The sequence below is a fragment of the Porites lutea genome, chromosome 5, assembly GCF_958299795.1.
Source record: "Porites lutea chromosome 5, jaPorLute2.1, whole genome shotgun sequence".
NCBI classification, from domain to species: domain Eukaryota; kingdom Metazoa; phylum Cnidaria; class Anthozoa; order Scleractinia; family Poritidae; genus Porites; species Porites lutea.
In genome coordinates, this window is record NC_133205.1 from 38,512,451 (window position 1) to 38,540,046 (window position 27,596).

General features: G+C 39.6%; 2 protein-coding genes across 2 annotated transcripts; one reads left to right on the forward strand and one right to left on the reverse strand.

Annotated features, from left to right (window-relative positions):
• Positions 1-9,950: 9,950 nt before the first annotated feature.
• LOC140937302 (adenylate kinase 8-like) lies at positions 9,951-22,884 on the reverse strand. Its single transcript, XM_073386848.1, has 17 exons — positions 22,763-22,884; positions 22,335-22,416; positions 20,808-20,857; positions 20,286-20,372; positions 19,640-19,666; positions 19,339-19,407; positions 18,596-18,634; positions 18,019-18,061; positions 17,456-17,527; positions 16,648-16,762; positions 16,030-16,115; positions 15,073-15,204; positions 14,095-14,184; positions 13,165-13,306; positions 12,665-12,745; positions 10,557-10,614; positions 9,951-10,334 (listed from the first exon to the last, which is right to left on the reverse strand). The coding sequence occupies exons 1-17, from the start codon at positions 22,844-22,846 to the stop codon at positions 10,155-10,157; spliced, it is 1,437 nt and encodes a 478-aa protein (XP_073242949.1). The 5' UTR covers positions 22,847-22,884; the 3' UTR covers positions 9,951-10,154.
• A 41-nt stretch (positions 22,885-22,925) lies between these two features.
• On the forward strand, positions 22,926-27,516 carry LOC140937303 (cilia- and flagella-associated protein 77-like). The gene is made up of 7 exons (XM_073386849.1): positions 22,926-23,037; positions 23,565-23,677; positions 24,322-24,421; positions 24,935-25,169; positions 25,437-25,542; positions 25,713-25,817; positions 26,419-27,516. Exons 2-7 carry the CDS (start codon positions 23,609-23,611, stop codon positions 26,545-26,547), a joined length of 744 nt encoding a protein of 247 aa, XP_073242950.1. The 5' UTR covers positions 22,926-23,037; positions 23,565-23,608; the 3' UTR covers positions 26,548-27,516.
• The last annotated feature ends 80 nt before the right edge of the window (positions 27,517-27,596 follow it).

Here is a 27,596-nt window from a genome sequence, read left to right on the forward strand (position 1 = left end):
GTTGACGTGCGTCGCTCAAGAACGTCGCTGCTTAAGCTCCCTATTAAGCAACGGTGACGGTGACAGCAACGAGAAAGGCAAAAAGAAGTACTTCTCTGTGCGTGCTTTACGCTTTTTGTACATTTCTTTGCCGTCACTGCACGACTACGACGTAAAGATGCCTAATTTCACGTTTTATGGAGGCGACGATAAAGCTCTCTATTACTTCGTTGTTTTTCGTTTTGAACTGCGGTCCAAAATTCCGGAAATTCCGGTTTTTCATTGAAGGGTTATCCAATGCTCGTTACCAGTCCCTAATTAAACTAAGCAGACCAGCAGATGACGTTCACGTGGAATGCTGGGTAAGACGAAAGTGCGTTTTTTTTTGGCGGGATCATATTCTTATTTATTATATGGAGGAGAGTGTTTTACTGGGAACTAAACCACTCGTAGATTCCATACGCCACTTCATCCGGGACCCGAGTGGCGTATTTTCCGTATGTCACCTTTGCGAGCGTCGTATCGTTCAATGACGTCACGATTCGCGCCTTTTGCTTTTGTTGAATTGGTTTTTCCATATAATAAAAAGAACATTACACGTTGGCTCGAAGATATGAATTTTATGTTCTCGTGGCAAGAACAATATCTCACTCGTTCGCTTCGCTCACTCGTGAGATATTGTTCTTGCCACTCGAACATAAAATTCATATCTTCTCGCCACCGTGTAATATCCTCTATATATACCCGACGGTGAAAATCAATCAATCAATCAGTCAGTTGCAATATAGCCGTAGAACTAACAGTCTTCATGAGTGGATACGCCCTCTAGCGAAGTTTTCGTCCTGCCATGATTTCAATGATGTATGATTGCGAAAGAACAAATTGGCTGTTACCGGGGAAATTGATCTTATCTTCGGAATTAAATGAGAGTAAACTCTTATCTTTTTGGAGGAGAAAGAAATTAATTTCTAGTTCTCACTTCCATCGCGAAAGCTTTATCGGAGAAGAATGCTTCTATGAAAAAAATAATATTTCTTCTGTTATAGATCGCAATAGGCTGAGAAATAGCTTCGAATTTAAATCGTGGCCTTTTTTCTCCAAGGATAGAAGTCTCCTCATATATTCATTAAACTGCGTTTTCTAATTGAGGTCATCCAGACACGGTGACAGTGTTCTGTGGCATTTTGTAATAACGACGGATTTTGTAATAACTTACGCATTTTGTAACTGACGATTATTACAAACTCGTGCTACAGCCCTAATTACAAAATGCGCCGGCTTCCATTTATTACAAAATTCCGTAGCTAATTACTATAATTACAAGTTGCGCAAGTTGTTACAAAATGTCGCAACTCTTATTATAAAATGCGTCGTTTACTACTTAGATACATAATGCCGCAGAACACAGCCTTTGGGGAATAATTTGAGTTTCCTTTATGTACTTTTTGAGTCTACCTCACTCAAAACTGTTTGCTCCCTGTCAATGTTTCATAATAGCAGTATTATTTGCAGTTTTATCGATTTCAACACCTGTCGCGTTTGTTAGTTGTAAAAGTATATTCCCCTTGAAAGGTATTTACAGTTAGAGACTTGCTAGGGTTCAAGAGCCACTATATTTTGAGGGCAATCAATTTGAAGTCACTTTCACGAGCTAAAATGGAGAACGTGTCCGCGGTTTGGTTTCGTTCGGCGATGGACTCCACTTCCAGGGAAGAAGGAATCGCATTTTGCTGCGCATTTGTTTTAGAAGCTGCCCTTGTTGTAGTAACGAACACGTTCGTTGTTGTTCTCTTTGTATTTGAGAGGAAGCTTCGCAAAAAAAGCTTTGTTTTGGTGATAAACATGGCGGTTGCTGATTTTATGGTAGGAGCTGTGTCTCTGCCTCTCTACGTTTACTTAATGGTGGGAAGTGCGTATCAGCTATGGCCAGTTGTGTCACTAAAACCATTAACACTATTTTATATTTCCTGGGAAGGAATTTTTTCGCGTGCCTCCACAATTTCTGCAGCGTTTATATCTTGTGAAAGGTGCTACGCCGTCTACTGGCCACTAAAACACCGAACACTTTCAATGCGGGCGTACCACATTCTTATTTTCATGGTTTGGTCAGTTAGTATCATCATCGACTTCACCGCGATCCGAACTTGGAACTTTTTAAAGTTATCTAAGTTAACTGTAAAGTATAATTCTTACAGGATTATATTCTCTTCTATTACCGCAACTTTCGTCTGTGGTTGTAACATTGGCATTTTTATAAAGTTTCGACAGGCAAGAACGGAAAATATAGTTAAGAGAAGAGCCTTGCAAACCAAACGCTTGACAAAACCCTTACTGTGTGTATCTACCATTCATGTCTTTTCCTGGCTTTCTGTAATCGTTGTTAGATATTTATACCGTCACATAGTTGTTCTTCGAGTTTTCTATTTAGTTTTTAATTCTATCTTCATTATTCATTACTCCGGCTCTTTTATAAATCCAGTCGTGTATGCATTAAGAATTCCCGAGTTCAAACAAGCGCTGGCCTCGTGCTGTTTAAGATTTCAAAACATGATAAACATTGAAAGCTGGGCAAGAAAAGAAAACAGGCCTACAGCTTTGACACTCATGGATATGCAGGTTGGAAACTTACCAAAAGACCTCACTCCCGATCATCTACAGCGATTTGAGAATAGGAGGAACTGTCTTGTAACCTCTCTTGAAACTAAATTATAAACTTGTTGGATCCCGCTATAAGTAAATTGGCCAACAAATCAGAAATGAAACCGTAAAGAGGATTTGAATATCCTTCATGCAATCTATATTTGTGATTTTTGCTGCGTTTGGCTGATCTTTCTTCGAAATATAGTCTTTATCAAGGATGCCAATTATCTGATTCAGATAGCTTGCGTAGTTAGCGTTTCCAATCGGTTTATTGCGTGAAAGTTGGAGTAAAAGCAAAAATATGGAGGAAGGGTCATTTCATTTTCCTTGTGCAAGTAAGAATTAAGCCTCCTTGAATATATATTGGAATCTACTTGAATTAAAATTGCATGCTTTTTGTTTTAATGCGCCAAGCAGACGTAAAAACCTCCGAGCTTCCGATACTCTGCCGGAAACTTTAATCGACAAACCAATGTCTTAAGTCAATGGGGTGAACAAACTTGAATTATTTTCTTTGAAAAGGCATAGGGAGGCATTTTAAAACAATATTTGCTAAAACAATATTTTCTCATCATTTACATTAATGAATGCATGTTAGCTGATTCGTCGCACACGGTGTTAAACACCTGGCATATGCAATTGTTCATAGCTCTCACAATAAAAGCCGATTATGTTTTGTTTTTCGTACATTTTAAAGGCGAGGGCGTATGTCCTCTGTTTCCCGTATCAAGTAACTGCTCGAGTCCATTCTTTCCATTTCAGTTTAAGTCTTGGATGCAGCCTTCATCGGTTTCTCAGGAAACAAAAATGGTGAATACAGTTTGGTCAGGTGGGATGAAGGTTGTTTCGAGGGAGCAGCATCTTACTTGTGAAGCTCTCCTTTTTGTCGTCATAAACTTGCTTGCTGTTTTTCTCTTTGTATTTAAGAAAAAACCTTCACAAGAAGGGCTTGCTTACTAAAACATGGCGGTTGCTTATTTGATGTTAGGAGCTGTGTCCTTGCCTCCCGATCTGTGTACTTAAATACGGTGTATAAGTTATGGTCATTTGATCTGCGAATACCGTTAAATAATAACCTTTAGGGAAAGTTCATTTAATATGACAAGGGGGGGGATGAAGATATTGAAACTCGAAGCTTGAAATTTTAGCAGCCCCCCTCGCTAGCGGTTCAATTTTTTCAGAGCCCCCCCTTCGGGTGTCTAAAAATTTTCGGAGCCCCCGCCTCAATATCTTCACCCCCCCCCCCTTGTCATATTAAATGAACTTTCCCTTAATTTCAAAGTGTTTGAGAGAATATTTTTCACGGGTCTCCAGCATAACGTTAACTTTCGCGGTTTTAGTGAAAGGTATAAGAGAGATTAAGATTCACATTTACCGCAAACGGCAAACGTCACACTCAAGTTGAGAATTTCTCAGAATAAAAAATAAGCAGATAAAAATAGTCCCTAACGATTCCTACGGTTAAAACTGGCATACAACTACTTCTTTTTGTGTAGAAGCAATAAAGAGTAAACGGAAAATAAGGTGAAGACTTGGTCACGTGGTATAAATTCACGTCTGCCGTTTGGCGTAAAAGTGAATCTTAATCTCTCTAATCTATAACCTATAGGCCACTGATCGAAACATCGAACACTTTCAAAGCGGGCCTATCATCACAATCCGTGGTTTCTGATTAACTGTTCAGCTTACAGGAGTCTTTACGTACCTCCAAAAGTTATTCGAAATGTGTTATTTTGAGTTGCTGGGATTAGATTTCCTTTGGTCACTGTAGGTACCGTTGTTGGCTGCAACATTGGCATCTTTATAAATTTTCAAGATGCAAAACAAAGAAAATATTGCTTCGCACCAGGAATGAAGAAGAACCTCCCATGAAAACCAAATGTTCGACAAAGGCCTTTCTATTCATGTTTACTATTCATGTCCTTATCTAGCTTTTTCTAAGGTATAAAAAATATATGTTGGGAGACCCCACTAAGGCGAGCAGCACACTAATCTTTGAGAATCCTGAGGTCCCTTTGGTGTGCTGCCGCAAATTAAATTAGGTTTCTCAACCTGGATTTATGATTTTCAACGGTCGCTTTAGCCTGTTCCAGGTATTCAGATAGTGGGGAGTGGCGTAAAATGGAGAGGGGAGGGAAAAAGCAGAAAAAAAGGAAAAGGGAGAGCTTAGGTTTAAAATGAATCGAAGAATCATTGAGCCGGTTTGGATTAGACAAACTTAAAGCAAGGGGCACATATACACCAACCAACGGTTAACAACCAACGGCTTAAACCAATTGGCCAGTACCTCACGCATGCGCACAGCCATATCACCCAGGCAGTGGGCGCTTGAACAGTTGTTACGCCCTTATTGAATTTACTGGCACGCTTATAACCGTAAATGCTGATCCGCCGTGCGGGTCCCAGCCGACAGCTCCCACATTAGTTTTGTTGAGCTGGTGATGTTGTTGATACAACAACGACTTGTTATTAATGGCGAGGAGATGGACTGTTGTAGTGAAAGTGGTCAACAACTTACCCTCAGATGTATAACGCACCGTCTTGTAGTAATACAGCCGAATGTGTGGCAGTAGTACCCGCCCATCTCTTCCACCATAGGTCATCGCCTGAGCTGCCAATCAAGGGGTGCGAATCCTGGAACCTTGCGGCACCCGTCTTCAAGAGAAAGGCTTGTACGTCGGCGGAACTCTAGTGTCTGCAGGATGAGCAAGCCTTGTTCCTGTGCGAATTTTTAACACATCGGACAAAGCGCAAATTATGAGTGCGCAAATTGTCGTAGCTGTGGCTAAACCAGTGACCAGTGTAGCAGGGCTGGAGATTCCCGATCAGACCTCGGATTGCTCTAAAAGTGCATCTCACAAAATACACGGGGGTGGAGACGAGATTAAGGAAACGTTACCAGATCCTCTTAAAGCGTAGATCAAAACAGTTGGTCGAAGAGGAAAGTCAGGCGGTCGCTGAGATGTTGTACCGACACAAAGATGTATTCTCCCTCTGAGATCTGGGCAGGACCAACCTGATAAGATTCCACACTGATACGAGAAATGAGAGACCTACCAAAAATCGAGAGGCAAGTAGACGACTTGTTTAGGCGATAAAACAGTCCGTGGTCTTCTCCCTTAGTGCTAGCTGACTAAAAAAGATGGTTCCCAAAGATTTTGCGTTGATTGTAGGCAAGTGAATGCGGTGACTTTCAAGGATGCTTATCTGCTGCCGCACATTAAGGACTCTTTGAGCGTGCGTTCTGGAGCAAAATGGTTCATCACCTTGGATCTGCCTTCAGGATACTGGCTGGTTCCAGTGGATCCAGCTAGCAGTGGCAAGGCTGCCTTCGTGACTAACGCAGGGCTGTATGAGCGGATCGTTGTGCCCTTTGGTCTTACGTAATAACCAAGTACTTTTGAGCGATTAATGGCACTGATTTTTTCGGGACTCAGGTTTGAAACGTGCTTGATATATTTTGGTGATGTCATTCTGTATGAGAAATCGTTTGCAGCGGAACTTTGACGCTTAGAGGAGGTGTTTACACGGTTTAAATCTCTTGGACTTAAGCTTGAACCAGGCAAATTTGTGCTGTTTCAGCTGAGCGTCAGTATCTAGACCACTTTGTTTTGTGAGCGTGGTATCGATGCTGACCCTGCTAATGTGGAAAGCGTGTGTGATTGGCCAGTGCCAAAGAATGCGACTGACGTAAAGAGCTTCTTAGGATTTGCCAGCTATTATCGACGCTTTTTTCTAATTTTGTTCAAGTGACTAGACCGCTTCACAAACTGAATGAAACTCATGTTGACCTTGCTTAGACATTTGAGTGCCAGTCATCATTTGACTAGTTGAAGATCTTAATGTCGACTGCTCTGGTCTTGTCACACCCTGAGTGTACAACAGCATTTGTACTCGACACAGACGCAAGCAATCATGGCACTGGAGCTGCTGTCCTAAGTCAGGTGATGTATGGGGTAGCGCATCCTGTTGCGCATGCCAGTCCTGAGCTGAGAGAAACTACTATGTAACAAGAAAAGAACTCTAGGCGTTAGTGGACTTTGTTAAGCAGTTTCGCCATTACTTACATGGGCGGAAATGTCACACGAGAACTGATCTCCGCACCGTTCTGAAGGTCAAGGAACCAGAGGGACAGCTAGAGGTGGATAGCGTTCATGGATTCGCTTATCTATGAGACTGAGTATCGAGATTGTCCGCTACTTCCGAATACTGGGGTGGCAAATTGAAGTGTTATTAGATGTAATCACTGAGTCAAACCCCGACGCGTTCTCTTCATCAACCGAATATGCATTGGCATTACAACAGAGATCGGCTAGTGTACTCGAGACAGCGAGGCGACACGTAGGAAAGGCACCCGAAATCCAGAAGAGAAACTATGACAATCGAGTAATCAGCAAGCCTTTCCGGTTTGGTGACAGTTGGTGACTGGGAATTTTTTCCTACTTATTAGTGTCCATGTTGTCGGACGTAACGTACCGCATACAACGAAGTCGAAGAGCGAAACCGAAGGCGACCCATGAAGATCGTCTTAAGCCGTACCTCGGGCTCGCGTTGAGGAGCTGGATTTCGGAGGGAGAAGAGACTACGCCTGTTGTATCTCGAGCTGGTGGCGATAAAAAGATTCAGCCTGTTATCATCAGTGGCCCCGTTTCAGTTGTTGCCAGAGGAGGCGAGCCTACAGGAAGTGTGCTACCACGGTGTCTGCGGATTTTATTCTAGCAGCAATGACAAAGGAGGGCGAATCTGATACGGACGGTTTTGAAGGTGACATGAGTGATGCGGAAAATATTCAAGTTGACGTTGGTACGAGTAATGCCGATGAAAAAGTGTTGCCTTGTGTCTTACAATCTACTCATCACAATGAGACAGAGAGAGGTGAGAGGAAATCTTTCGGTCAACAGCCTTAGGAGACTGTAAGAAGCCGCGGTGGAAGAGAAAGAAGACCTCCGAATCGTTATGGTGACTGGGAATAACCCCTTCATTAACTCTGACATTGAACAATTTTAGCTTGAATATTGTACAAGTTTAATAGGCTTCTGTGACATTTTTTTTATTATATATTTTTTTTACATTTTTGCGGGCCTAGAGTAAGTAAAGTAACCTTATTTAAATGGGATAGCCCATTCAGCATCGAGGCTGGTATCCATAGGGGCCCTGAGAAGAGGATGTATACAATTTAAAAGTTAAAGGAAAAAAATTCCCAAAGTATCTACATGATTGAAATCAACAATAATACAATAGCGTAGGCAGATCAGGCAGACCAGCCGTTGTTAACTGTTACTTGTTTCTGTGTATGTTAGCAACTTCTTACACTGTTGGCAGTGTCCTTTAAGAGAGGGGTCAGAGGAGCAGAAGCTTCATTCCGTCTGTACCCCTGTTTTGGAATTTCTCCTCCCTAGTCCACTAGGGGGGTCTGTAAAATAGTTTTGCGGATGAATTACAATGTTGAACATGGCGGCTTGTTGAACGTTTGTACGCGTGTATACGTTTCTGCGTTTACAAATGAGTTCACTGCTTCCTTCACACTTTGAGGAAACCTTGTTCTTCCGGAAAGTCCCCTTTTAGTATTTCGTCAATTTCGATATCATTGTCAGCTAAATTAGTGAGCTAATAATCAATACTCCTGTTATGCACTTCAGTTTGGGGGGTTGGAGGCGGAGGGATGGGCGCTTATTCGAGCCTGGGCTTTAATTGGTCGTGTGAGCGTTACTACAATCATCACTGTTGCGTTACCTTATAGTGACACCTCCATTTCGCAACTGACCTTTAAAGTAATAGGGCGCCTTTGATTTCTCGTTTATGCTCGACACTATTCACTATTGTTTTGTTGTTTGCTGACTTAATTCTCTATACGGGACAGAGGTACGTTCCTTCGCCGTTTTTCTCAAACCCGTTTTTGCTATCGTTTATGTTTTGGACTTTGTTACTTCATCGACAAAGACTTACATAGGTGATCAATGTCTTTGTTATGTAATATTTAGTATCAGAGCGCTTTCTTGTTTTATACCTTTGCGTGTAGTTTCCAATAATCTTTCAGACGATGACTATGGTTTTAGGAAATTCTCAGACTTCTTTCATCGTTGTCTCACAGCAATGAACACTGTTGAGTATCTTAATTTTCTCAACGGTCCAGAAGAAAACCAAGAAAATGACCAGGAAGCTACTAAGCTACTTGGTATCGCCATTTGGTTAATGAAGATAAAAGTTCAGTATCGACAGAAGCTGCAAACAAGACTGGATATCTCCCCATTCGCAGAATACTGCAAATTCGAGAGAGAAGCAAGAATATCGTAGAATCCTGTAACGAACAGGCAGCGAAACCAACTAAAAGAGTAACCCTAGAAGAAGTAATTTGGATCCACACGAGAAAGGAAACGTTTGATGATAAAACCTTTGCAACCGGCGTTCTGAAGTTCTTATCAAAGGTTAATGAAGGAAGTCATCAGATGTTATGGTATTTACGAGACGCCACTACCGTTCAGGCAAGAATCGATAACGTTGCCTAACAACAAGAAAGATGCTCTGAATTGTGTCAACAGATTTTAAAAAAAGGCTTAAGCATAAGGCAGACTACCTGGCCTTTTTAGGCAATACAATCAGCGGTGGCCACGCCAAGAATTTTCCAGGCGCAAAGGAAAATAGTGCGGTGCATCCCGCATACCACACCGTATACCAACCAAAAACTCAAGGCAAAATAAGAGTCGTTTTCATATGTCGAGTGGAATTTCAGCGAATCCCTCAACAGATGCCTCATCGAAGGCAAGGATCGAACAAACAACTTAGTATGTTGTGCCGCTTTCGTCAGGAACTTGTAGCCGTCATGGGCAATTTTGAAGGCATGTTCCACCAGGTCCCCGTAAACCCACAGAGCATCGCAATTTTCTCTGCTGGCCACATCGACAGTGACCCAGAGGACTATAGGACTAAAGGCTGCGCTAACTTCGCCTTAAAGAAGTTCGCAAGTGACGACGTATTTCTATACCAAGAAGAAGAGGCTAGCTTCCTATATAACCGTCTCTATGTGGATAACAGCTTGAAATCTTTAGTTTGATGTAATATTAAAGGTTGTTATTCTAGCTGTTGTTATGTTATAAATAATAAACGCAGCACTCAATTGGTTTCCGCTAGTAGCTCCTTTTTTTTCGTCAAACCACGCATATGTGCACAGTGCTGCATATTTAGCAGTAAACGTTAAGAAACTCAATCACAGGCAGATTCCTGTTAACCCCAGTGAGTTGATTGGCGAGTTTCCCCCACAAGCCTTCAACATCGATGTTCCCGTCCGCAAGTCTCCTGTCTAATCATCTGAGCACATGATAGCCACCTCTACGTGAATGCAAATTCAAAATCGTTTATTGCAGCCAAAGGTTTATTTATTACAACAGCTGCGATTCTCAAGAACAAGATTTCGACAACTGGAATTAAAAAAGATTTCAGTTACGTCTATGATACACTGTCTTCAAAGCTAAATGCTTGTTAATATTTACAACTTCGTTTACAAATATCCTCCATGCAACCTCCATACTCCAGTGATATTACTCCTTTCGTGGTATTGGGTTTACTATTATACTCTCAATACACTCAAACACGGTGTGTATATCTTGATCAGCATTGACGTGCTCCCCAGTCCCCTCGTAGTACTCTCCGATTTCCTCAATGTAGGCCTGGTACTCGGCCATCCGGTGGTTGACCGCTGACTCTACGTCTTTTGGGCTCTGAATCGAAACAGAACACAAAGTTGTCCAAGCGCCAGTTGTTCAAAAGGTGGATAGCGCTATCCACCGGATAAATCACTATCCACTGGATAACGCAACTAGTTTTCCTAATAGTTATCCACTGTCAAATCCACTGAACTGGATAGTGATTTATCTATCTTCTGAACAACTGGCCCATAACTAACATTTTTTTTGAACATTTGATAAAAACAGAGTACTCACCGTTTGTAACCGTTGTTTAACTTCATTTGTTCGAGGTGGATTGTAAATCAAGTGATATCTAACAAGCCAAAAGAAGTGAATAATTATTTGACAATCCCTTGAATAAAACGAACTCTCATAACACAGAATCTGTGACAATTAAAAGGGCATTGGGGGGCTTCATTTTATGCCTTCAAGGTTTAAAAGTCCTAAAACTTTAAGGACATGCAAAATTATAATCAACCTCGAATAGATCAATTTAAAAAAAATAATCACACAGTTTCCATATTTGCAGTAGACCGACCACATAAAAAGAGCTCCTTAACGCAAGCTCATCAAACCCTTCTTCTATCCCTATCAACTATTTTCACACGTTTTAAAATAATTATATTTTTCAGAGCGAAACTGCTGAGGCATAATTATCTTTATCTCAAACAATTCGGGTGACGGTTTTCCGATATCCTTGTTAAGTAACGATCTAGTTAATGCCTAAACTTGGGAGGTATTGAGGTATTGTAGGGGCGGCCCCTAAAAACGCTAATCGAGCCACTTTAGACGCCGTTTACACGGGTCTGGGGAAATTTGTGAACGGAAGAATTTTTTATCTGTGCAAACCCTTTACACGGAACCGTGCAAATTCTGTCACAGATTGTACTGCTGTTTACACGAGTCCGTACTTCTGACCAGGTCAAAAGTTGTTCCGCCGGTCCCCGTGTAAACGAAAGGCGGATCGGTTCAAGTTTCTGGCTGTTGTCTGGACCCACCCGTGTAAACAGGGGAGACGTGGGGCATTAGACAGCTGAACGAAAAAAAGGAAGAAAAAGCCCCACCTTAAAGGGGAAAATTTTTAGTTTAAGCCCCGACTAAAGGTTTGGATTTTTCAGAGACTGGTTAACATTTAATAGCGAAATATGCAAAGTCCTACTTTTCTGACACACCTTGGAAACACTGTGACAATTCATGTGGCTTCATATAGTGACCGGGACATTGACCTTTACAGCTGGAGCAGTTACCGCCCCATGGTTTTGCAGAATCAGGGACTGGAAGTGGGAAATAAGTAAGGGGAGGTCCACCTTCATACCAGCAACTCTGTTCTTTGTTCCCAGCCATACACAGGCTATGTGGGCATCCCGGTTGAAAGCACAAAGCAAGCACTAAAAAGTACTTGTTAGACAAGTTTGGCAACTTGCGACTGGGATACACTTTCCAAACTTGTTGAAAATACTTGTACATTTCAGGATGGTTTCTCTGCAAACTTTCTTTTTCAGTGGATTTTCCGCTTAAGAATTTCAGCAGCATCTTCCTCCTATTTAAGAGTTTCTTGGCTTCAAGACCACCAGCATCTTTGTACAAGTGTACTTTCGCTTCCCCACATGGAGCCCCTTGCACTCTTGAAATATACACATCAGCTGCTAAATCGAGGTTTTTTTTCAACTGATTCTCATCAGTCCCCTTAGCAGTATGAACAGGTCCTCCAAGGGTAGATGGGATGTATATATACCTTTTGAACAATCGACCATGTGCTTCGGACTAGAGTACAGTCCCCGTCTACAATATAAATTGTCTAAAGTGAACTATTCCCCCACCCCCTGGGGGCTGGTAAGTCATCTAAGCACTTACAAATCCCCACGTATGCCCCACGTCTCCCCGGCGTGGGGGTTTCCGGTGACAAGTGCATAATCATAACTATAACAATTTTCTCAAATATGACTGGCTATCATCTGTCCTGATTTCAGCATTAAAAGGACAGTGTAATAGGAGAGTACGCGTCATGCCCAAGTAATTGGACAGCACGCGCCATCGCACGCGTACACTTCAATGGCTTTTTTTCACCGCTAACAAAAAAACGCTTGGAATTTCATGTTTTTTAATTTGAAAGGTCCAAAAAAATCACAGATTTTGTTACAGCCATGATTAATTGGCAACAGAACTTCGTGTCGTCCAATTCGGTCTGTAACCATACTCGTGATCCTGCTACGCCGTCGCCCGATTATGTTAATCACTTGTATGATTACAGACCGAATTGGACTCCACTCAGTCCTGTTACCATTATCAACGAAGATATTCATGCCCGGGGCAAAACCAACAGTGAATATGTTAAAGAGGTTACTTGAAGTGCCAATACTCACCTTTCCCCAGTAACTGGATCTACGCTTCTTAAGGTTAGTCTCTCAAGGATAGTGTCTGTTGGTACGTCCATAAACACCACCCTTAATCAATCAACAACACTGATGAGTAATCACATAAATGTCCTCATATGTGCTTAAGTAAGACTCTCAAATTTTACTGACTACCAAGCTTCGTTTTGCAATTTTCAACCTAAAAAGGTTTCACAACAACGAATTCTCAGGACAGTTAAATGAAAAAGAATACTCACGCACCAACAGTGCAAATGCAAAAGAAAAAAAATCAAGCTGTTCACAAACGATGCACGTCGGGGATGAAATATGGCGTAAACATTTATAGGGTTATTACAGTTTTAAGTCATTTTCTGTAGCTCCCCCTAACTATGACATGCTCTGCTTCTCGACATTTCGATGCCACTACATTTAACAATTCTACATACAGCTATGTGACCACTGTATAATCTGTTATAAAAGATTGAGCGAACGTATTCGGGCTTGTGTACCTATTGGGTTCATATCCAGCTCTCGTTAACGACTCTGCTTGCTCCCTGGTCTTGGGGAAGCCGTGTATTACCCAACCTTTTGTGACAGCGTCAAGCTGTGCAAGGCGATTTTGTAGCAACTGAAGAACTAAGTCATCGGGGACTAGGAAGTAAAGGCAAAGAAAACGAAACATTTAGTAGCTGTATTTTTGAAGACGACTATAGGGAGCTTAGGCAGCAACGACAGAGAAAACGTCACCCAAAAGGTGAATTCGCGCTGTTTCAAACTTCATTGCTCTTATCCCAACACTATAAATTAGTCAAAAGATGGCTATTATTTTAGAAGTTGAATTCTAAAGAGCTGTATCTGAGTTCACAAAAGAAAAAAGGAAATCGTTGTCATGTGCTCACGTCCCCCATAAAACGTGAAACGAGGAACGTGGAAGTCTCACGTCGTAGTCGTGCGGAGAAGGCAAAGAAATCAACAAAAAAGCGTGATGCACGTGCAAAGTTGTTGTTCCCTAAAATCAACCTCGTCCCCAGGGCGAGTTTTCGCTGGCTTTGTGGGGACGAGGTTGCCCTAATATTCAAAAGACGCCACCACTAGTTTCCTTACCAAAAGACGTCTGAGGAACAATCGCAGTAATTCCGTACTGATGACGTGTCACCGCCCAGATATGGGCACTGCTTCTGGTTGCTTGAAGGAAAGTTCCCTCGCGGCATCACCATTCAGAAACACTACCTACGGTTCTGGGTAGTGACACGTCATCAGCATGGAAGTTCTGCGCTCGTTTCTTAGACGACATTTCGCGGGGAAACCAGTGTGCGTTCGTCGCTATTTTCTCAGGCTGGCAACAAGGATCACTTTGACAACAAGGATCACTTTGAGGCCTTCACTCGTACCCTGTTTACTGAAATCGATTGAACAAAAGGACGGTGTTATCTTCTTACCTAGCATTTTTCGCTCCACATATGGTCTCACAGCCTCGCCAAGCTTTGAATCATCCACAAGGGACTGTTTAATCAGCTCTGTACAAGAAACTAAAAAGCAACAAGCACAACGTCGTTATTTTGAACCTCACATGTGACGTATGGTACCCATATAGGCAACCCGCGTAAAGAGCCTAGTTTTTCGTAATGTCTACTCCATATTACAATACATGTAGCTAAGATCGATAGCCCTTTACTCATGCCATAACAATGTAAAGACCGTAGGTAGCGACGTAAGTAAAAGAAATCACTTTATGGTACATTTTTGTTCAGAAAACTCATATTTAACTGCTTTGCGTTTTTACTTCAACTGTTTTTAAAGTTCAAGGTGTGGCCCGACTTTTTTTGACACTCTCACTTTTAAATCTGTGAATGAAATTCTACAGTAATACCATTCAATGAAACCTCTCTGCCGTAGTTTCACATGGTGTTATTTATACAGTATGTTGTTCTAACGTTTGAGTCTGTGTATGAAATCCTATGGTGTTACTATTCAAATGAAACCTCTTCAGCAGTACTTTCATATGATGCTATTCATTTCGTATGTCGTTCCAACTTTTGAGACTATGGACGAAATCCTTTTATGTTACCACTCAACTAGAAACCTCTTTCGCAGACCTGTTGCATAGCACCATTTGTTTCTTAAGATTTTACAAAATTTAAAACTTACTGGGTTTTTCTTGCGAGTTTTTACTTTGGCCACTATTATGACTGAAAGGGTTTTAAAAGTGTCTGAAATGAAGTCGAAATATTAAGAAAACTGAAAACTGACGTGGACTTGCCAACCCAATCTCACAACCAAAAGGAGGTTTTACATGGCAGCTTGAACGGATCGACCACGACGGACTACAATTTTTGGCGCAAAAAGAGGCGCTGTGCACAGTATAACGAAGGGTCATAAATTAAATGTCTGCTCATAAACTTTTTGTGTTAACTTACCATTCACCAGACCGTATTTGCTGGCCAGAAGTTCAGCCTGTACACTCTTACCACACCCAGTAGGACCCAAAAGAATGAGTCTGGGAGTATGAGGAGCGCTATCTCGGTGATTCATCTTTAGGTAGGCCATCACTACAACAGTGAGATAGACACGCTTGTTGTCATATGCACAGGTTCCCTAACTATATTTAAAGTACACTAGAACTGAATTCACGCAGCAGTTTCACCATTATGCATCAGCGAGTGTAAGCAAATTCTAGTTTTGCCTGCATCAAATCTTGGGAAAATTCTCATGATACGGCTACTTTAAGCACTTTCAAGTTTATAGTATCCCTTGGCTTGGAGTTGCCTTTGTTCTAATACCAGCATCTTCTTCTTTGAACCAGGCCGCACTACTTTTAGACTACTGAGTAGACACTCATTTTCCTGAGGGATAGTTGAGGGAACGCAATATGCGGGCTCGCGTGAAAAACGCTGCGCGCGAGGAGAGGCGAGACGCGGAGAAAGGGGAGAAAATTCCTTCCGCGTGTCACCTTCCTCACGGGTGGCGATTACGCGCACTTGGGTAATTCGCCCGCTTCTTGATCTACTATCCATGTGAAAATGAGGCACGTCTCGTAGTCTATGCCACTTTCTTTTTACGCGTTAAGTGTCGCGTGACGCGTGGCGCGCGGCGTGAAAAGGCTGGACGCAATGAAACATGCAGAAAGGTGAAAAATGCTCACTCCTGGGAAAGACTTGATTTTTGTGATGTCGCCACGGAGTGTGTGACTTATAAAAATATCTGTGTCCCCGACTGGAATTTCGCTCAAGTCTCCCCGAGGTAGATTGATCTTGTAAATCAAATACATTCATCATGTTCATATTATAAATCCTGGATAAGAAATGTTCATTATATAATCTGTGACGTTATACAAAACAAATTAATATCAATAAATCAAAAATAATAACGATCACCTTGTGAAAAGACATCTGTTTTTGGCTGATCAACATTGACAGATTTGTAAATCTTCTCATAACACATTAAAATGCCATCAATATGTCTGCATAAAATTCATATAAACAGCTACGCATTAGTTGCTTACAAAATTTGGCTGTTCAGTGGTGCTCTAGGGGAAAACAAAGACTGTCCTGTCCTGTACAACAGGAGGGAAAGAGGAAACTGGTCGCCTGAGGGAGGGATGGAGGGAGGGATTGTGGAAGACTTTCCTTCCCATCCTCCCTCCTTCATGCCCTTTTTGCATTTTTGCACACACAATTTCTCTGCTCTGTCCCTTTCAAACCCATATCACACGAGTCATTTCATATATTTCCATTCATATTGGGAACTCACAATACTTGCTCTCCAGTTGGCTTGGTTAGCTTAATGGATAGAGCATTGCATCTAGTCATCGCAAAGGTCAGGGTTCGATTCCTGGTCAAGTCTCATTTTTTTCAGGTTCTTTTTCAACCGCCTAGGTTGTTTATTTCACTGCGACGATCTTTTTTATTTTCATGAAACCTCTGGTGTTTCTCCCTTGCTGCTTTCATGTTGGAATATCAGTTGAAGCAGGCTTCAATCTAACCACTGCTTACCTGTGGTACTCCATCAGTCTTTCAATCATAACTTTCTCAGAGGACTTGGGATCAGGAACAAGGCGCTGAACTACAGCAGCATCAGTAGGAGGGTCAAATGTTGAATGATACACATCTGGAAAAAATACATCATTATCTTTACAGCTGTTCTACTGTGCATTTTGCTTGTAAGGAATTCACTGGAAACTCTATAACAGACAGTTCTTGGGGTGCAGATGGAAGATACCAATCTTTATACACATACATTTCCAAACTCTAAACTAAGCAGCTGAATTCCCTTTGTTGTACCTAATCATTTCCCCTTTAACTCAGGTAGTCAATTATGAACATTTAATTTGTAGTTTTAAAACATTTGAAAGAGTTCCTTTGGTTTGGCCTCTATTTTACTACTATTCTAAAAAGGAAGGTAGGATAATTGTATTTGAATAAATTATTCGGACTTTGAGCGTTCTAAAGAGTGGAAGCTCTATCCAAAAGTTAGAGACCCTTTGCCCAGGGAAGTGGAAATCACCATTGAACATGAGAACATCAAAATGTCCACTGCAGAAACGAGTGAGGAGAGATTGCTGTATTCGCAGGCTAATAGTGTATTTGAGGGCAAATGCGAAATAAAAGCTTCAGGGGCATGTATTCAGAAGAAGAAGAGGCAATTTTGATGTATAAATTTGGGGAATATAACTGTGGTCAGAGGGCTTACTTTGAGACTTTTATGGTGTAACAGCCAAATAATTCTCTAGAATAACTGTAAGTAACTGTATGGTCATCTTGTTATAAATAATTACTGTTGTAATAAATAATAATATCCTACCTCCAGTATCAGGGTCAATTCTTTTGCCCATCACCCTTTCTATCAGGACTGTGTCTCGAGCCTCAAGAAGCACTAAAAATAATCACAATGTATGTTTTTTAAAAATTATACATATCCATTCAAAGCAGATTATACTTTCTGACAGCTAACGCATCACTGCTTGATGAAATGGTAAGGACACATGAAAAAGTTATCAATTAAAATTTAACCATTTACCATTTTAGAACCACAAGCAACCTTATTCCCAGGGCCCTCTCCTACTCGGCCCCATGGTGAGTAGGAGAGGACCCTGGGAATAAGGTTGCTTGTGGTTCTTAAATGGTAGGGCAATAGGCTCCTGTAAATGGTAAATGGTTAAACTTCTGAAAATGGTGAAATAATTTACTTCGAGTGTAGAATCTAGAAAATTCTACTCTGCAAATCAATGAGCCCTTATGATGGTAATGTGAGTAAAGAAGAAATAATCTCATATTTAACTTGTCCGTTTAAAGAAGGGCTTGTCTCTTTTTAGTTTAGAAACCAAAGAGAAAGTATTGAAAAAAGAGCAAGTTATCAAACCTTACCAAAATGTTTTGGCATTATTCCCTCTGCTTGCAGTGCTTGAGCCTAGAGATTGTAACAATGAAAAATAGAACTTGTTTAAATCTCACATGGACAAGTGTATGAAAAGTTACATGTGAAAACCAATAGCTTTGGGGAGGGGTAGGTGGGCAGTTTCCCAGAAACATAATTATAATGATCCACTCAAGTGAGGTTAGCCTTTTTTTATTTCAATCCTTTTACATTCGTAGACTACACAAACAACTGTTTTTTCTCCCATACAAATCCTTATATTCTGAACGTTACACAACAGTGCTGATGGTCATATTTCGAGCTTGGACCACCTGTGGTTCCACTGGACACTTATAAAATTCAAACTCCCACTTTAACAAACCAAATGCAATAATAAACTGCTAGCCCCCACCCCCACCCAGAAAAAATAATAATAAAAAAATCATTTGTGTATTTACAAGTCTTTTCCAGGGTAACATTAAAAAAAACAATCCCATGCAAATACCATATTATTTAAATAAAAGAAAATAATGTTATAAAAGCCCTATACTTATAAACTAAGTTGAGAAGAAAAACTGCATAAGAAACCTGTTCTCTCGTTTGTGGAAAAGCCTCAAGCAACCAGCCCTGCAAAAAAAGAGGCAAAAATCAGAGTCCCCTGTGAGAAGTTCTAAATATTATAATGTGCCATTGGTTCTCTTTGCTCCAGGACAACAGATTTTTCTATGTTTTGAGCTCAAGCTAACTCAATGATTACTATTTTGTTTCTGTACAGTCAGCCATGAAAAATGCACTTTATTATGTGAACCATAAAGAGGAGACCTTCAGTGCACTAGTCTTACTCTAGAAAAATGAAATACATATACATGTACAGTCAAACCTCTGTTAATGTCCACCTTTCTACGACGGCCACTTTTTTTCGTCCCAGCGGACAAAAAATCCATACACTGACTTTTGTTTAAAACCTCTCTATAATGGCCACCTCTTTACAACGAGTACTTTCTTCTGTCCCCAAGGTGGCCATTGTAGAGAGGTTCAACTGTACTGGTAATTGTATTGCATGTATACAAACGTCCCAATTATGTTGAGTTTGAGTCCAGACTGATTTGTTCTTGGAATCCCAAGTTAATTCCTTGAGAGGTCACACTTGTTCTCTTAATTTTGGAAATTAAAATTTTCTATAATTTAATTAAACTACAATGTATTTAAGTGGACTGCCTGAAAACAAGCCGGTGTAGCAACGTGCATGTACTCCCATCATACACCGAGGGTTATTTAATTATGTTTCTTTAAAAACTGTTTATGTAACTACATACATTTGTATAGCGTACCTTACTGATGCAGTCTTCTTTGGAAAGTCTTTCTTTTATCAAGGTGACCCAAACATGAGTGGGAACTGACTGAAAATGAAATAATTGGCTCTCATTAGTTTTGTACAAAATGTAAAGGAAAATTAAAAAGGAAAATTGAAACGAAAAAGAAATAGAAATAAAATCATAAATTACGGGTAATTAAAACTAAAAGTAAACAGCTATATTCACCCTGTAAATGCTAGGTAATTAATTCACAAAACTTTTAGAATGAGTATTACATTTTTTTATGTATTTGTGAATTGAACAGTAATTTTGTTACCTCTTTGGCTGACATATACTCTTGAGCCTATAAAATATACATTGAAAATTATCAAATTGAAAAAAAACATTTTTGCTCAAAATATTATACTGATATAAAGACATAAACTAAAACCAGAAGCAAGATCTAGTTTATTTGCTCATGCAAAATGGAAGTTACAAGCGTGCTTTTATTCAATCAATACATAAAGCATGACAATTATTTCCTGAGGAAGTTCCTTTTATCTCCATGGTCATCAGAGCCTTGCCAAGGTTCAGCCACTTGAATAAAAAGGTAGACGGCAGTAACTTCTTTTTCAGTTATTTTGTTGCTTCACTTTTAGACCATAATACAGCCAGAATATTTGTCAAACTAACTTTTACATGTGCAATTAATGCTATGGTAACCTTTTAACTGAATCCTCTTTGAATCGGTCAATCAAAACTCATTCAAGCAAACTAAACTAACACAGACATCAAACTTTTCAGGAATGTAACCCAGCCAGTTTGGTTCATTTCGTCTGGCCTTGGCTGGCCCAAGTTGCATGAATTGAACCCAGTAAGACTATCTTCTCTTTAGACCAATGCTTTATCAACTGAAGAGCCAACAGTGTGGCTTAAGATAATACAGTTGTACAGTACTTTTATAGGCTTATTACTACTTGTACCTTTTTTGCTGCTTTTGAATCTGATTCTACCACAAGATTATCAGGTGTAATATGCACACAATTGAAATGTTTGGCGACCATCACAGACTGCAATGAAACCATCAAGAACTTGTCATCTTCACTAAATCGGCTTTACTAGAATGGCCCAGCCCTTTTCATGGTATAATGTCTCTGTTTATGTTGCACTTTAAGAGAAACTCAACGGGGATGTAAAGCAGTCTTTGGCATTTATTTGGTTGTTTGTGGCTTAAATTGCCTTTCATCCACAATGAATCTTCCTGTAATAGGCCGTTTGCACGATGATGTCTTTCTACTACTAAGACCAGAATTTATTTTATTTTTACTTTAATATTTAAATTTGGTAAATCCTAAAGGATTCTGGTAGTAGAAGTAAAATGATGCCATTGAGCAAATTAATGGTCTGTTGCAAACAAAAAAATAAGTTACCATAAATTAAGAGTAATGGCCAAAAGGCAAAGCAGTATGTCTTGATTCACACTGTTTACTACAAAATGTAATTACCATAGTTCTTTTTCCTGCTGCTGGAGGTCCATGAATTATAATCTGTGGAACTAGTAATAATAGTAACAAAAATTATTTAGCATCCTGTTTATTTCTTAAACTTTTATGAAAGATTAAAAAGAAATATGTGTATAAAAAATGTTACATCTACAGCACTATAAATAATAATTACCAGTAATGGTCTAGGCTTAAAAGGTTTTACAATAACACAAAACCTACATAGATTACTATACATTTTTTCCTTTATGTGGAAGGCATTCAGTGGTAAGTGCCTTACGGCAAGGTTTTTGGCCACTAAGAGTTGTACAGCCTCATGTTTAAGGACATGAAGTAGGTTCCTTTATTTAGTAGATATTATAGCTAAGAGCCAAGGAAAATACCCGCATTAGATTTTTGAACTCTTTATTCATGTTTTTTGGGTGATAAAAGTGTCATGCACTCCGACTTAACAGAAAACAAAACAGCGGTACTAAACAAAGAACACCTTGCTAAAATTTGACATTGTGAACCTGCAAACGAGTAACTGCAAAGTGCAGTTTGCGGTTACCCATAAAAAAACCTGATGCTAAAGGTCTCTATTAGATTTGTTACACCTGGTGGTTTAGCCTTCGAAAACATCCGTTTCTCCTCGCTCTTCGCCACTGGGGACGTTTCGCGTGGAGGAACGTCTGCGATTAAGCGACAGAAATTCCATTCTGACGACGTAAAATCTGGAATCTGGAATCTGGAATCTGGTCATAAGCACTGAGTAGTTACATTGTTTTAGCTACTGTTTACGAATGACAGACAAAAGACAAAAGGCCACAAAGGTCAAATGTAAACGCGAAGAATCTCTAAAAAAACAGTCAATATTTGTGGAATATAGTATTCTCTAGAAGAAGCATTTGAGTTTCACTGGAGCTCGTTGGCAGATGAACACAACACTTTACCAAAATCAACCAGAAGACAAGTAAAATTGGACAAATTTATATTTGGAACCCCATGACTACCGGGTTTATTATGTAAACATTGATTTGCATCATCAGTATGGAATTTCTGCCGCTGAGTCGCAGACATTTCTCCATGCAAAACATCCCCAGCGGCGAAGAGAAAGGAGAAACGGATGTTTTCGCAGGCTACTGGTGGTTCTTCTACATACGTTTGAGTCACAATTTGTCGAACCTTAGCCTGAAAAAACAGCCAACATTTCGCGACGCTACTACTGGTTTCCCCGCGAAATGACATCTGAGAAATGAGCGCAGAAATTCCATACTGATGACGTGTCACTACCCAGATTGGTTGAAGCAAATTCCCCTTGTGGCACGACCAAAACATTTGACCTGAAAGATCCCTCTCCTTCTTGAAAATTTCCATGATACTCCAAGTAACAAATCTAATATCTCCGTGTAACAAATCTAATATCTGGCAGTTACATTGCAACTAGGGTACCGTCTTTCGACTTGGTGGGTAATCTACCTCTAGTCTAAGGATGGAGATCTACACAAAAATATGATTGACTTGATTTCTAAATTAAATTTGCAATCTTACCACTGCCATCTTGGCCCAAAAGTCCTATCAAGTAAGACAAAGGATCTGCAGGTTGTTCTATAACTAGCTTGGTCAAGAGCCACTGCAAAAACAAAGACAAAAATTATGAAATACATGTAAGCTTAAATTGTTCTTCAAACTTGTCTCACAGATCTAGACATCCTTGAGGATTTCACAGTCAGTTATTAAAAATTATCATGACATGGTTACTCACTTCTTTTCAACTTCATCAATTGCCTGTAAAAATCACATAATATTTAAAATATTCTAATTGCAGACCTCTGAAAGCTTAACGCTGTCAAACTAAGTTTTACGGCCCAGCAGCTTTTTAGCTTTTACAGGCGGCTGAGAATTAATAATTTGTAAAGAGCCATCTCATTTGCAAGCGCACACTTCGACACACAGGTAAAAGTACATTAAAACATCACCTCATAAATCTGAAAAATTCCATGTTTCTCTGCATAGTTTGAGAATTCAGGGGGTATTAACAATGGTTTCTTCGTTGCGTCCATCTTGAATTTTCCCTCCCAGTTGCTACGATAAACACGAGCCTGCATTGACTTTGACCAGTTGCAAAGTCTTGGTGTCTATGGCAACTTTACCAGACATCCACACACTGTAGTTGCAAGACGGAGGATAGGAGTGAATTTTGAAATTATTTGACACGATTTTATTTTAAGGAAATAGTTACCCTGTAAATAAGGTAAGTAAAACCCCAGTATTAAACCTCGAAAGGGTATAACTGGAAAAAAATCTCGTTGATTTGTGTGATCCTATCATATTACGAGCGCGCGTTGTCGCGCGACGATTATTGCTTCTTGAGGCAGAGATTTGAGTTTCTTTTATCATAGAAAGTCTCTAGCGATTCGATTAGTTTGATCAAATATCTCAAATTTGAAATAGATTTACCCGAAACAGCCGAGATTGAAAATGGTTTAAAAAGAACATCTTGGGAGATCACGTTTCATTTGATGTATACACATATATAAATAGCTCCAGAGCGGGGTATTCACTTGTTGGTGTGTTAATAAAACGTTGCAACGCTTTCTTTAGCATTACTAACAGTCACAAGTGGTATCAAGATATCTTTAGGTTAAACCGGTAGCAACGTTTTATCAGGATGGCAGGTGCCCCTTTTGTTCCCTCAATGGAATTTAAATCTGTCGGACAATGCGATATTCTCGCAGACGTTTTTTCCCTGTTGAATTTCCTTGCATTTTCTATTTACAGACAGGAAGAGCAGTGTAAAAAGAAAAAGTTTAAATAATTTCAAGATGAGCAAGGAGCATGTCACGCTGGGTGTCCAAAGAGAATCGCTTCTAAACAACCCTCTTCTACAAAAGGTAAATAAATGTCTTGAATTTTTCTAAACAATAACAAATTTCCCCTTATAAATCAGAAGGTATTTTTTGGTGAGATTTGACCACCGTAACATTACTATAGCCCACGCCCCCTTCTACCAAGATGAATTTCCTCTAATGGACAGTAAAGGGGGATTGCATGACCAGGGTTTTGACAGGAGCCGGTTTAGCCTGCACATGCGACTGAGTGTCAAGCCTTAGGTTAAGTGGTAAACGCTGAGGGCATAAAGGTCGGTACACACTAGGTGACAAGTTGCAGTGACAGATCATTCCATGTGTACAGGTCCGGCGACTAGTTGCAGCAACATGTTATGGCAATACATCAGAGCAACAACTTGCTTTGAGTGTACTGGAGAAATTTTTGTGAAAATCTTTGTCTCTGCAACAGAATTATGTTGCTGCAACAAGTCACACAAATTCTGTCTGATTTGATTTTTTGCAACACGTTGCTGCAACAAAATTCTCCAGTACACAAGAAGCGATTTATCGCCGCAATGTGTCATCGCGACATGTTGCTGCAACTTGTCACCTCGTGTGTAGCGACCTTAAAACCTTGACCCTGTTTATTTTTCACTTGCAGTAGTTTTAGGTTTCTCATTTGAATTCTAATTTTTGATTCTTTCTAGTCTGAACTTGGAAGACCACTTAGACGCTGTTTTACCCTACCCCATGATGGCTTCACCTATGGAAAGGCAAATGAAGGAAAAGACAGCGGTGCTGCTGATGGTAAGATTGAACAATTTTTCCTGAACTGGGAAGGATCTCTCTGGCCCCTTCCCTAAATTCTGTCATTCACTATTTGCAAATCTCCCTCAAAACACCTTGTTTGCCCCACCCCATCGCCCCCAAAAAAGAAGTGCAGAAGCATTGTCGTTAATTTACCTTGGGACAACTTAATACCCAAAGAAAATTGAAAACAAATGTAGTGCAAACACTAACAGTAGAAAAGGAGATATTAGGGAGCTTAAGCAAAGACCTTTTGGAGCAATGCTCGTCAAACGGAAGTGAGGCCTTCTTCCTTTTTATATGCCTTAATGATGGCAAATTTGTATTGCTAAGTTTCTTTTCTCTTACAATGACGATTTACCCAAGAGTTTCAACCAAACCACTACCCAATGACACAAAAAGTCCACGTCCATCCTTCCTATTGATATTTTGTAAGCCACTGCAGTTGATCCCTGGTGTTAATTTTTCTTTAAGCTTAGTGATCATGGCATGATGTATGCTTTTCAATTTCAGCCCTTGTATGGAGATCAGCTCCTCCAGCTCAATTACTGTATCTCAAAGAGAAAAAAGCTCCAAGAGACTTTATTGGTTTAAATAAGGCAGCTGTGCAAGCAGGGCTTACAACAGCGCAAGAACATTTCCAGTACCGTGCAACTCATGATATGAGAAGAAAAGACTCCGGAAATGAGAAAACATCACTCAAAGTTAAAAGAATTCCACCAACAATGGTGTTTGGAATTCCAACAAAGTAAGTACATCTACTTCTAATCATCTCAGGTGCCTTATTAGATCCCATTTATCACTACAACTGCATTTAAATCATTTAGAAAATTTATCACTCTTGGTTACAGTACATTAAAGTGCCAGAAAATCTAGTCCATTTTGTTGCATGACTTTGTTGCTTAATCTTGTGACTTCTTCACACGAAAAAGTCAACTTTTGGGCAAGTGTAGGAATGTGCTGAAATTAATACCAAGGTCTTTACTGATAAAAAATCACCTGTTTTTCCATCTAGACCTTCTACACCAGTTTATAACCTTCTGGGACATAAATACCAGGACCTATGGTTAGAGGAGAGACGTAAGGCAGAGGAAGCTACGAGGGCCAGACAGGAGCAAAAGGTATTCTTAAAAATAATATTACCAATAATGTACATTGTAGTACTGCACTGCTAGTATCATACTGCTCATCTCCCCGTGGTGGTAAACATGTTATTTTAGAACTGTAATACAGATGTAATTCCTCTTTTTGATTTAAAAAGCAAAATTCCTGTAACTTATTTTACCCACAGAGACATGTTGATAAGACCATCTATGAGACAAGGACTTCACGACTCAGAAAATTTCAACCTCCAGTTGATTCTGCACCACTGTGGCACATGCCCAAGTTTGAAAAGGTATTACATTGTTACCAAAATAATATTACTTTTGTAAAGTTATAGCGGAAAAACTAGTAGTGCTTATTGCATATAATAACAGTTATTGCTTTTAGAGTTTTTTAGTTTTAGTAGGAGACAATTTTATTATAGAGGTCTTTTTAAGCTTAAATTCAGCCTTTCTGTTACCTTTTAGTTAGCCTTGAATAGCCCAGCATAATATTTATAATAATAACTATTATATATCCCATTCAAGCGGAAGTAGTGGTTAGAGAGGAACAATAATAGAGTTAGCTCCACAGGGATAGAAAAGAGTCCCATCAGGTCATCTGGGACAAGTAGTTTTTCTTGCTGGGGAAGTAGCTGTTAATTTAAAATCACTTGCCTGATGTTCCAGGCAAGTCATCCTCAACTAAATCAAAATTGCTGACACAAGCAAGTGTAGGTGCCCTGGGTAAGCAAAACATGAGAGATGCTCGCCCAAGGGACTAGCTACATGAACAATTCAAGTTTTTTTTAGCGCTGCTCCCGATGTGTAGACCACAGATGAAATTCCTCCTTACAAGTGTATATATCAGGCTACCAGGCTCTAAATTAATGCTGCTGTAATTTTTCTTCACAGGTCCCTGCTTATCTCAGCACATTCAGATCTGACAAAGCAAAAGACGCTGCCTTTAAACATCACGCCACAGACAGTACTTCACGGCAAGGAGCCTTTGGTCATGGAATATATGAACCTGCAAAAAGCTAAATATGCTAAAGACTGACATAATGTTTTCAAGTTAAGAGTGTAAAAAAAGAAAGTTTACTTATACATTGCAATTATTTCTTCACAATTAGATTAATTTTGTTCCTCTAACATAATGGTTTTTTTGGCACATTTATTTTTTGCTTTGCATCTCCTATCAACACTCAAAATATAATACAGCCTAACTCGTTTTAATCTGTTTATTGCACTTGTTCATTTTAGAGTGCAGCAATCCATAATGGTAAACCTGCTAATTTGATTGTAAACAGTATACTGAGCAACAACAAACAGATGTGGAAGAGGCTGCTTTCAGAACTATTAAAATATCCAACTATATTTTTTTTCAGATCTTCACTACTCAGTTACAGCCAGCTGTAATGATTTAATTTAAACCCAAATCTTTATTCAGAAACCTGTCAAACAAGTGTAAATAATAATATAACTTAGTGAATGAAAAAATAAAACTCAAGAAAGAAAACTGAATAAAGTTAATTCAATGACTAAACCTTGAAAACTTACTGGAAAAGTATCATGCATTACTGTACCCTATTTGTCCAATATTTTGTGTACTTTATTCAACTAAACCATGTTAATACTACTGGATGCTTCACCAGGTAGCTACTATGTAGAGAAACCACTAAAAAGTATGGAAAAGCAGATTGCTTATCTTAATATATGATTTTTTTACCTTGAGTTTTGATAATGATATTTTTTAAAGTACAATTTTGAAATACCTTATAGGGTTCATACAGACTTTTGGATCCAAAATTGAAGACTTTTTCCAGACTTTTTTCAAATCAATAATTTCTTTTCAAGACAAAGCTTTTTTCACCATGTAAGTTTGCAATGCAAGGATGAGATTGAATAAGATTTGACCAAAACAAAAAAATTGCACACATAAAGTCGGCTTGTTGTAGCTTTGAAAAAAACTCAAGACTCTTTACCATTTTTCCAGACTTCCATTACATGTACAGTGAATACCCCCATCTACAAATAACTGTAACTCAGAGTAAATTTTAATTTTCTATGGGATCTTACAGCAAAGACAAATT

Excerpts from the sequence above, each read along its gene's own strand:
- LOC140937302 (XM_073386848.1), bottom strand. The coding sequence starts at position 22,846 with ATGGACGCAACGAAGAAACCATTGTTAATACCCCCTGAATTCTCAAAC. Across the intron at positions 14,185-15,072 it reads CAAATACGGTCTGGTGAATG|TTTCTTGTACAGAGCTGATT; the intron begins GTAAGTTAACAC and ends GTTGCTTTTTAG. Across the intron at positions 10,615-12,664 it reads GATCCAGTTACTGGGGAAAG|ATATCACTTGATTTACAATC; the intron begins GTGAGTATTGGC and ends TTGGCTTGTTAG.
- LOC140937303 (XM_073386849.1), top strand. The coding sequence starts at position 23,609 with ATGAGCAAGGAGCATGTCACGCTGGGTGTCCAAAGAGAATCGCTTCTA. Across the intron at positions 24,422-24,934 it reads AGACAGCGGTGCTGCTGATG|CCCTTGTATGGAGATCAGCT; the intron begins GTAAGATTGAAC and ends TTTCAATTTCAG. Across the intron at positions 25,543-25,712 it reads GGGCCAGACAGGAGCAAAAG|AGACATGTTGATAAGACCAT; the intron begins GTATTCTTAAAA and ends TTTTACCCACAG.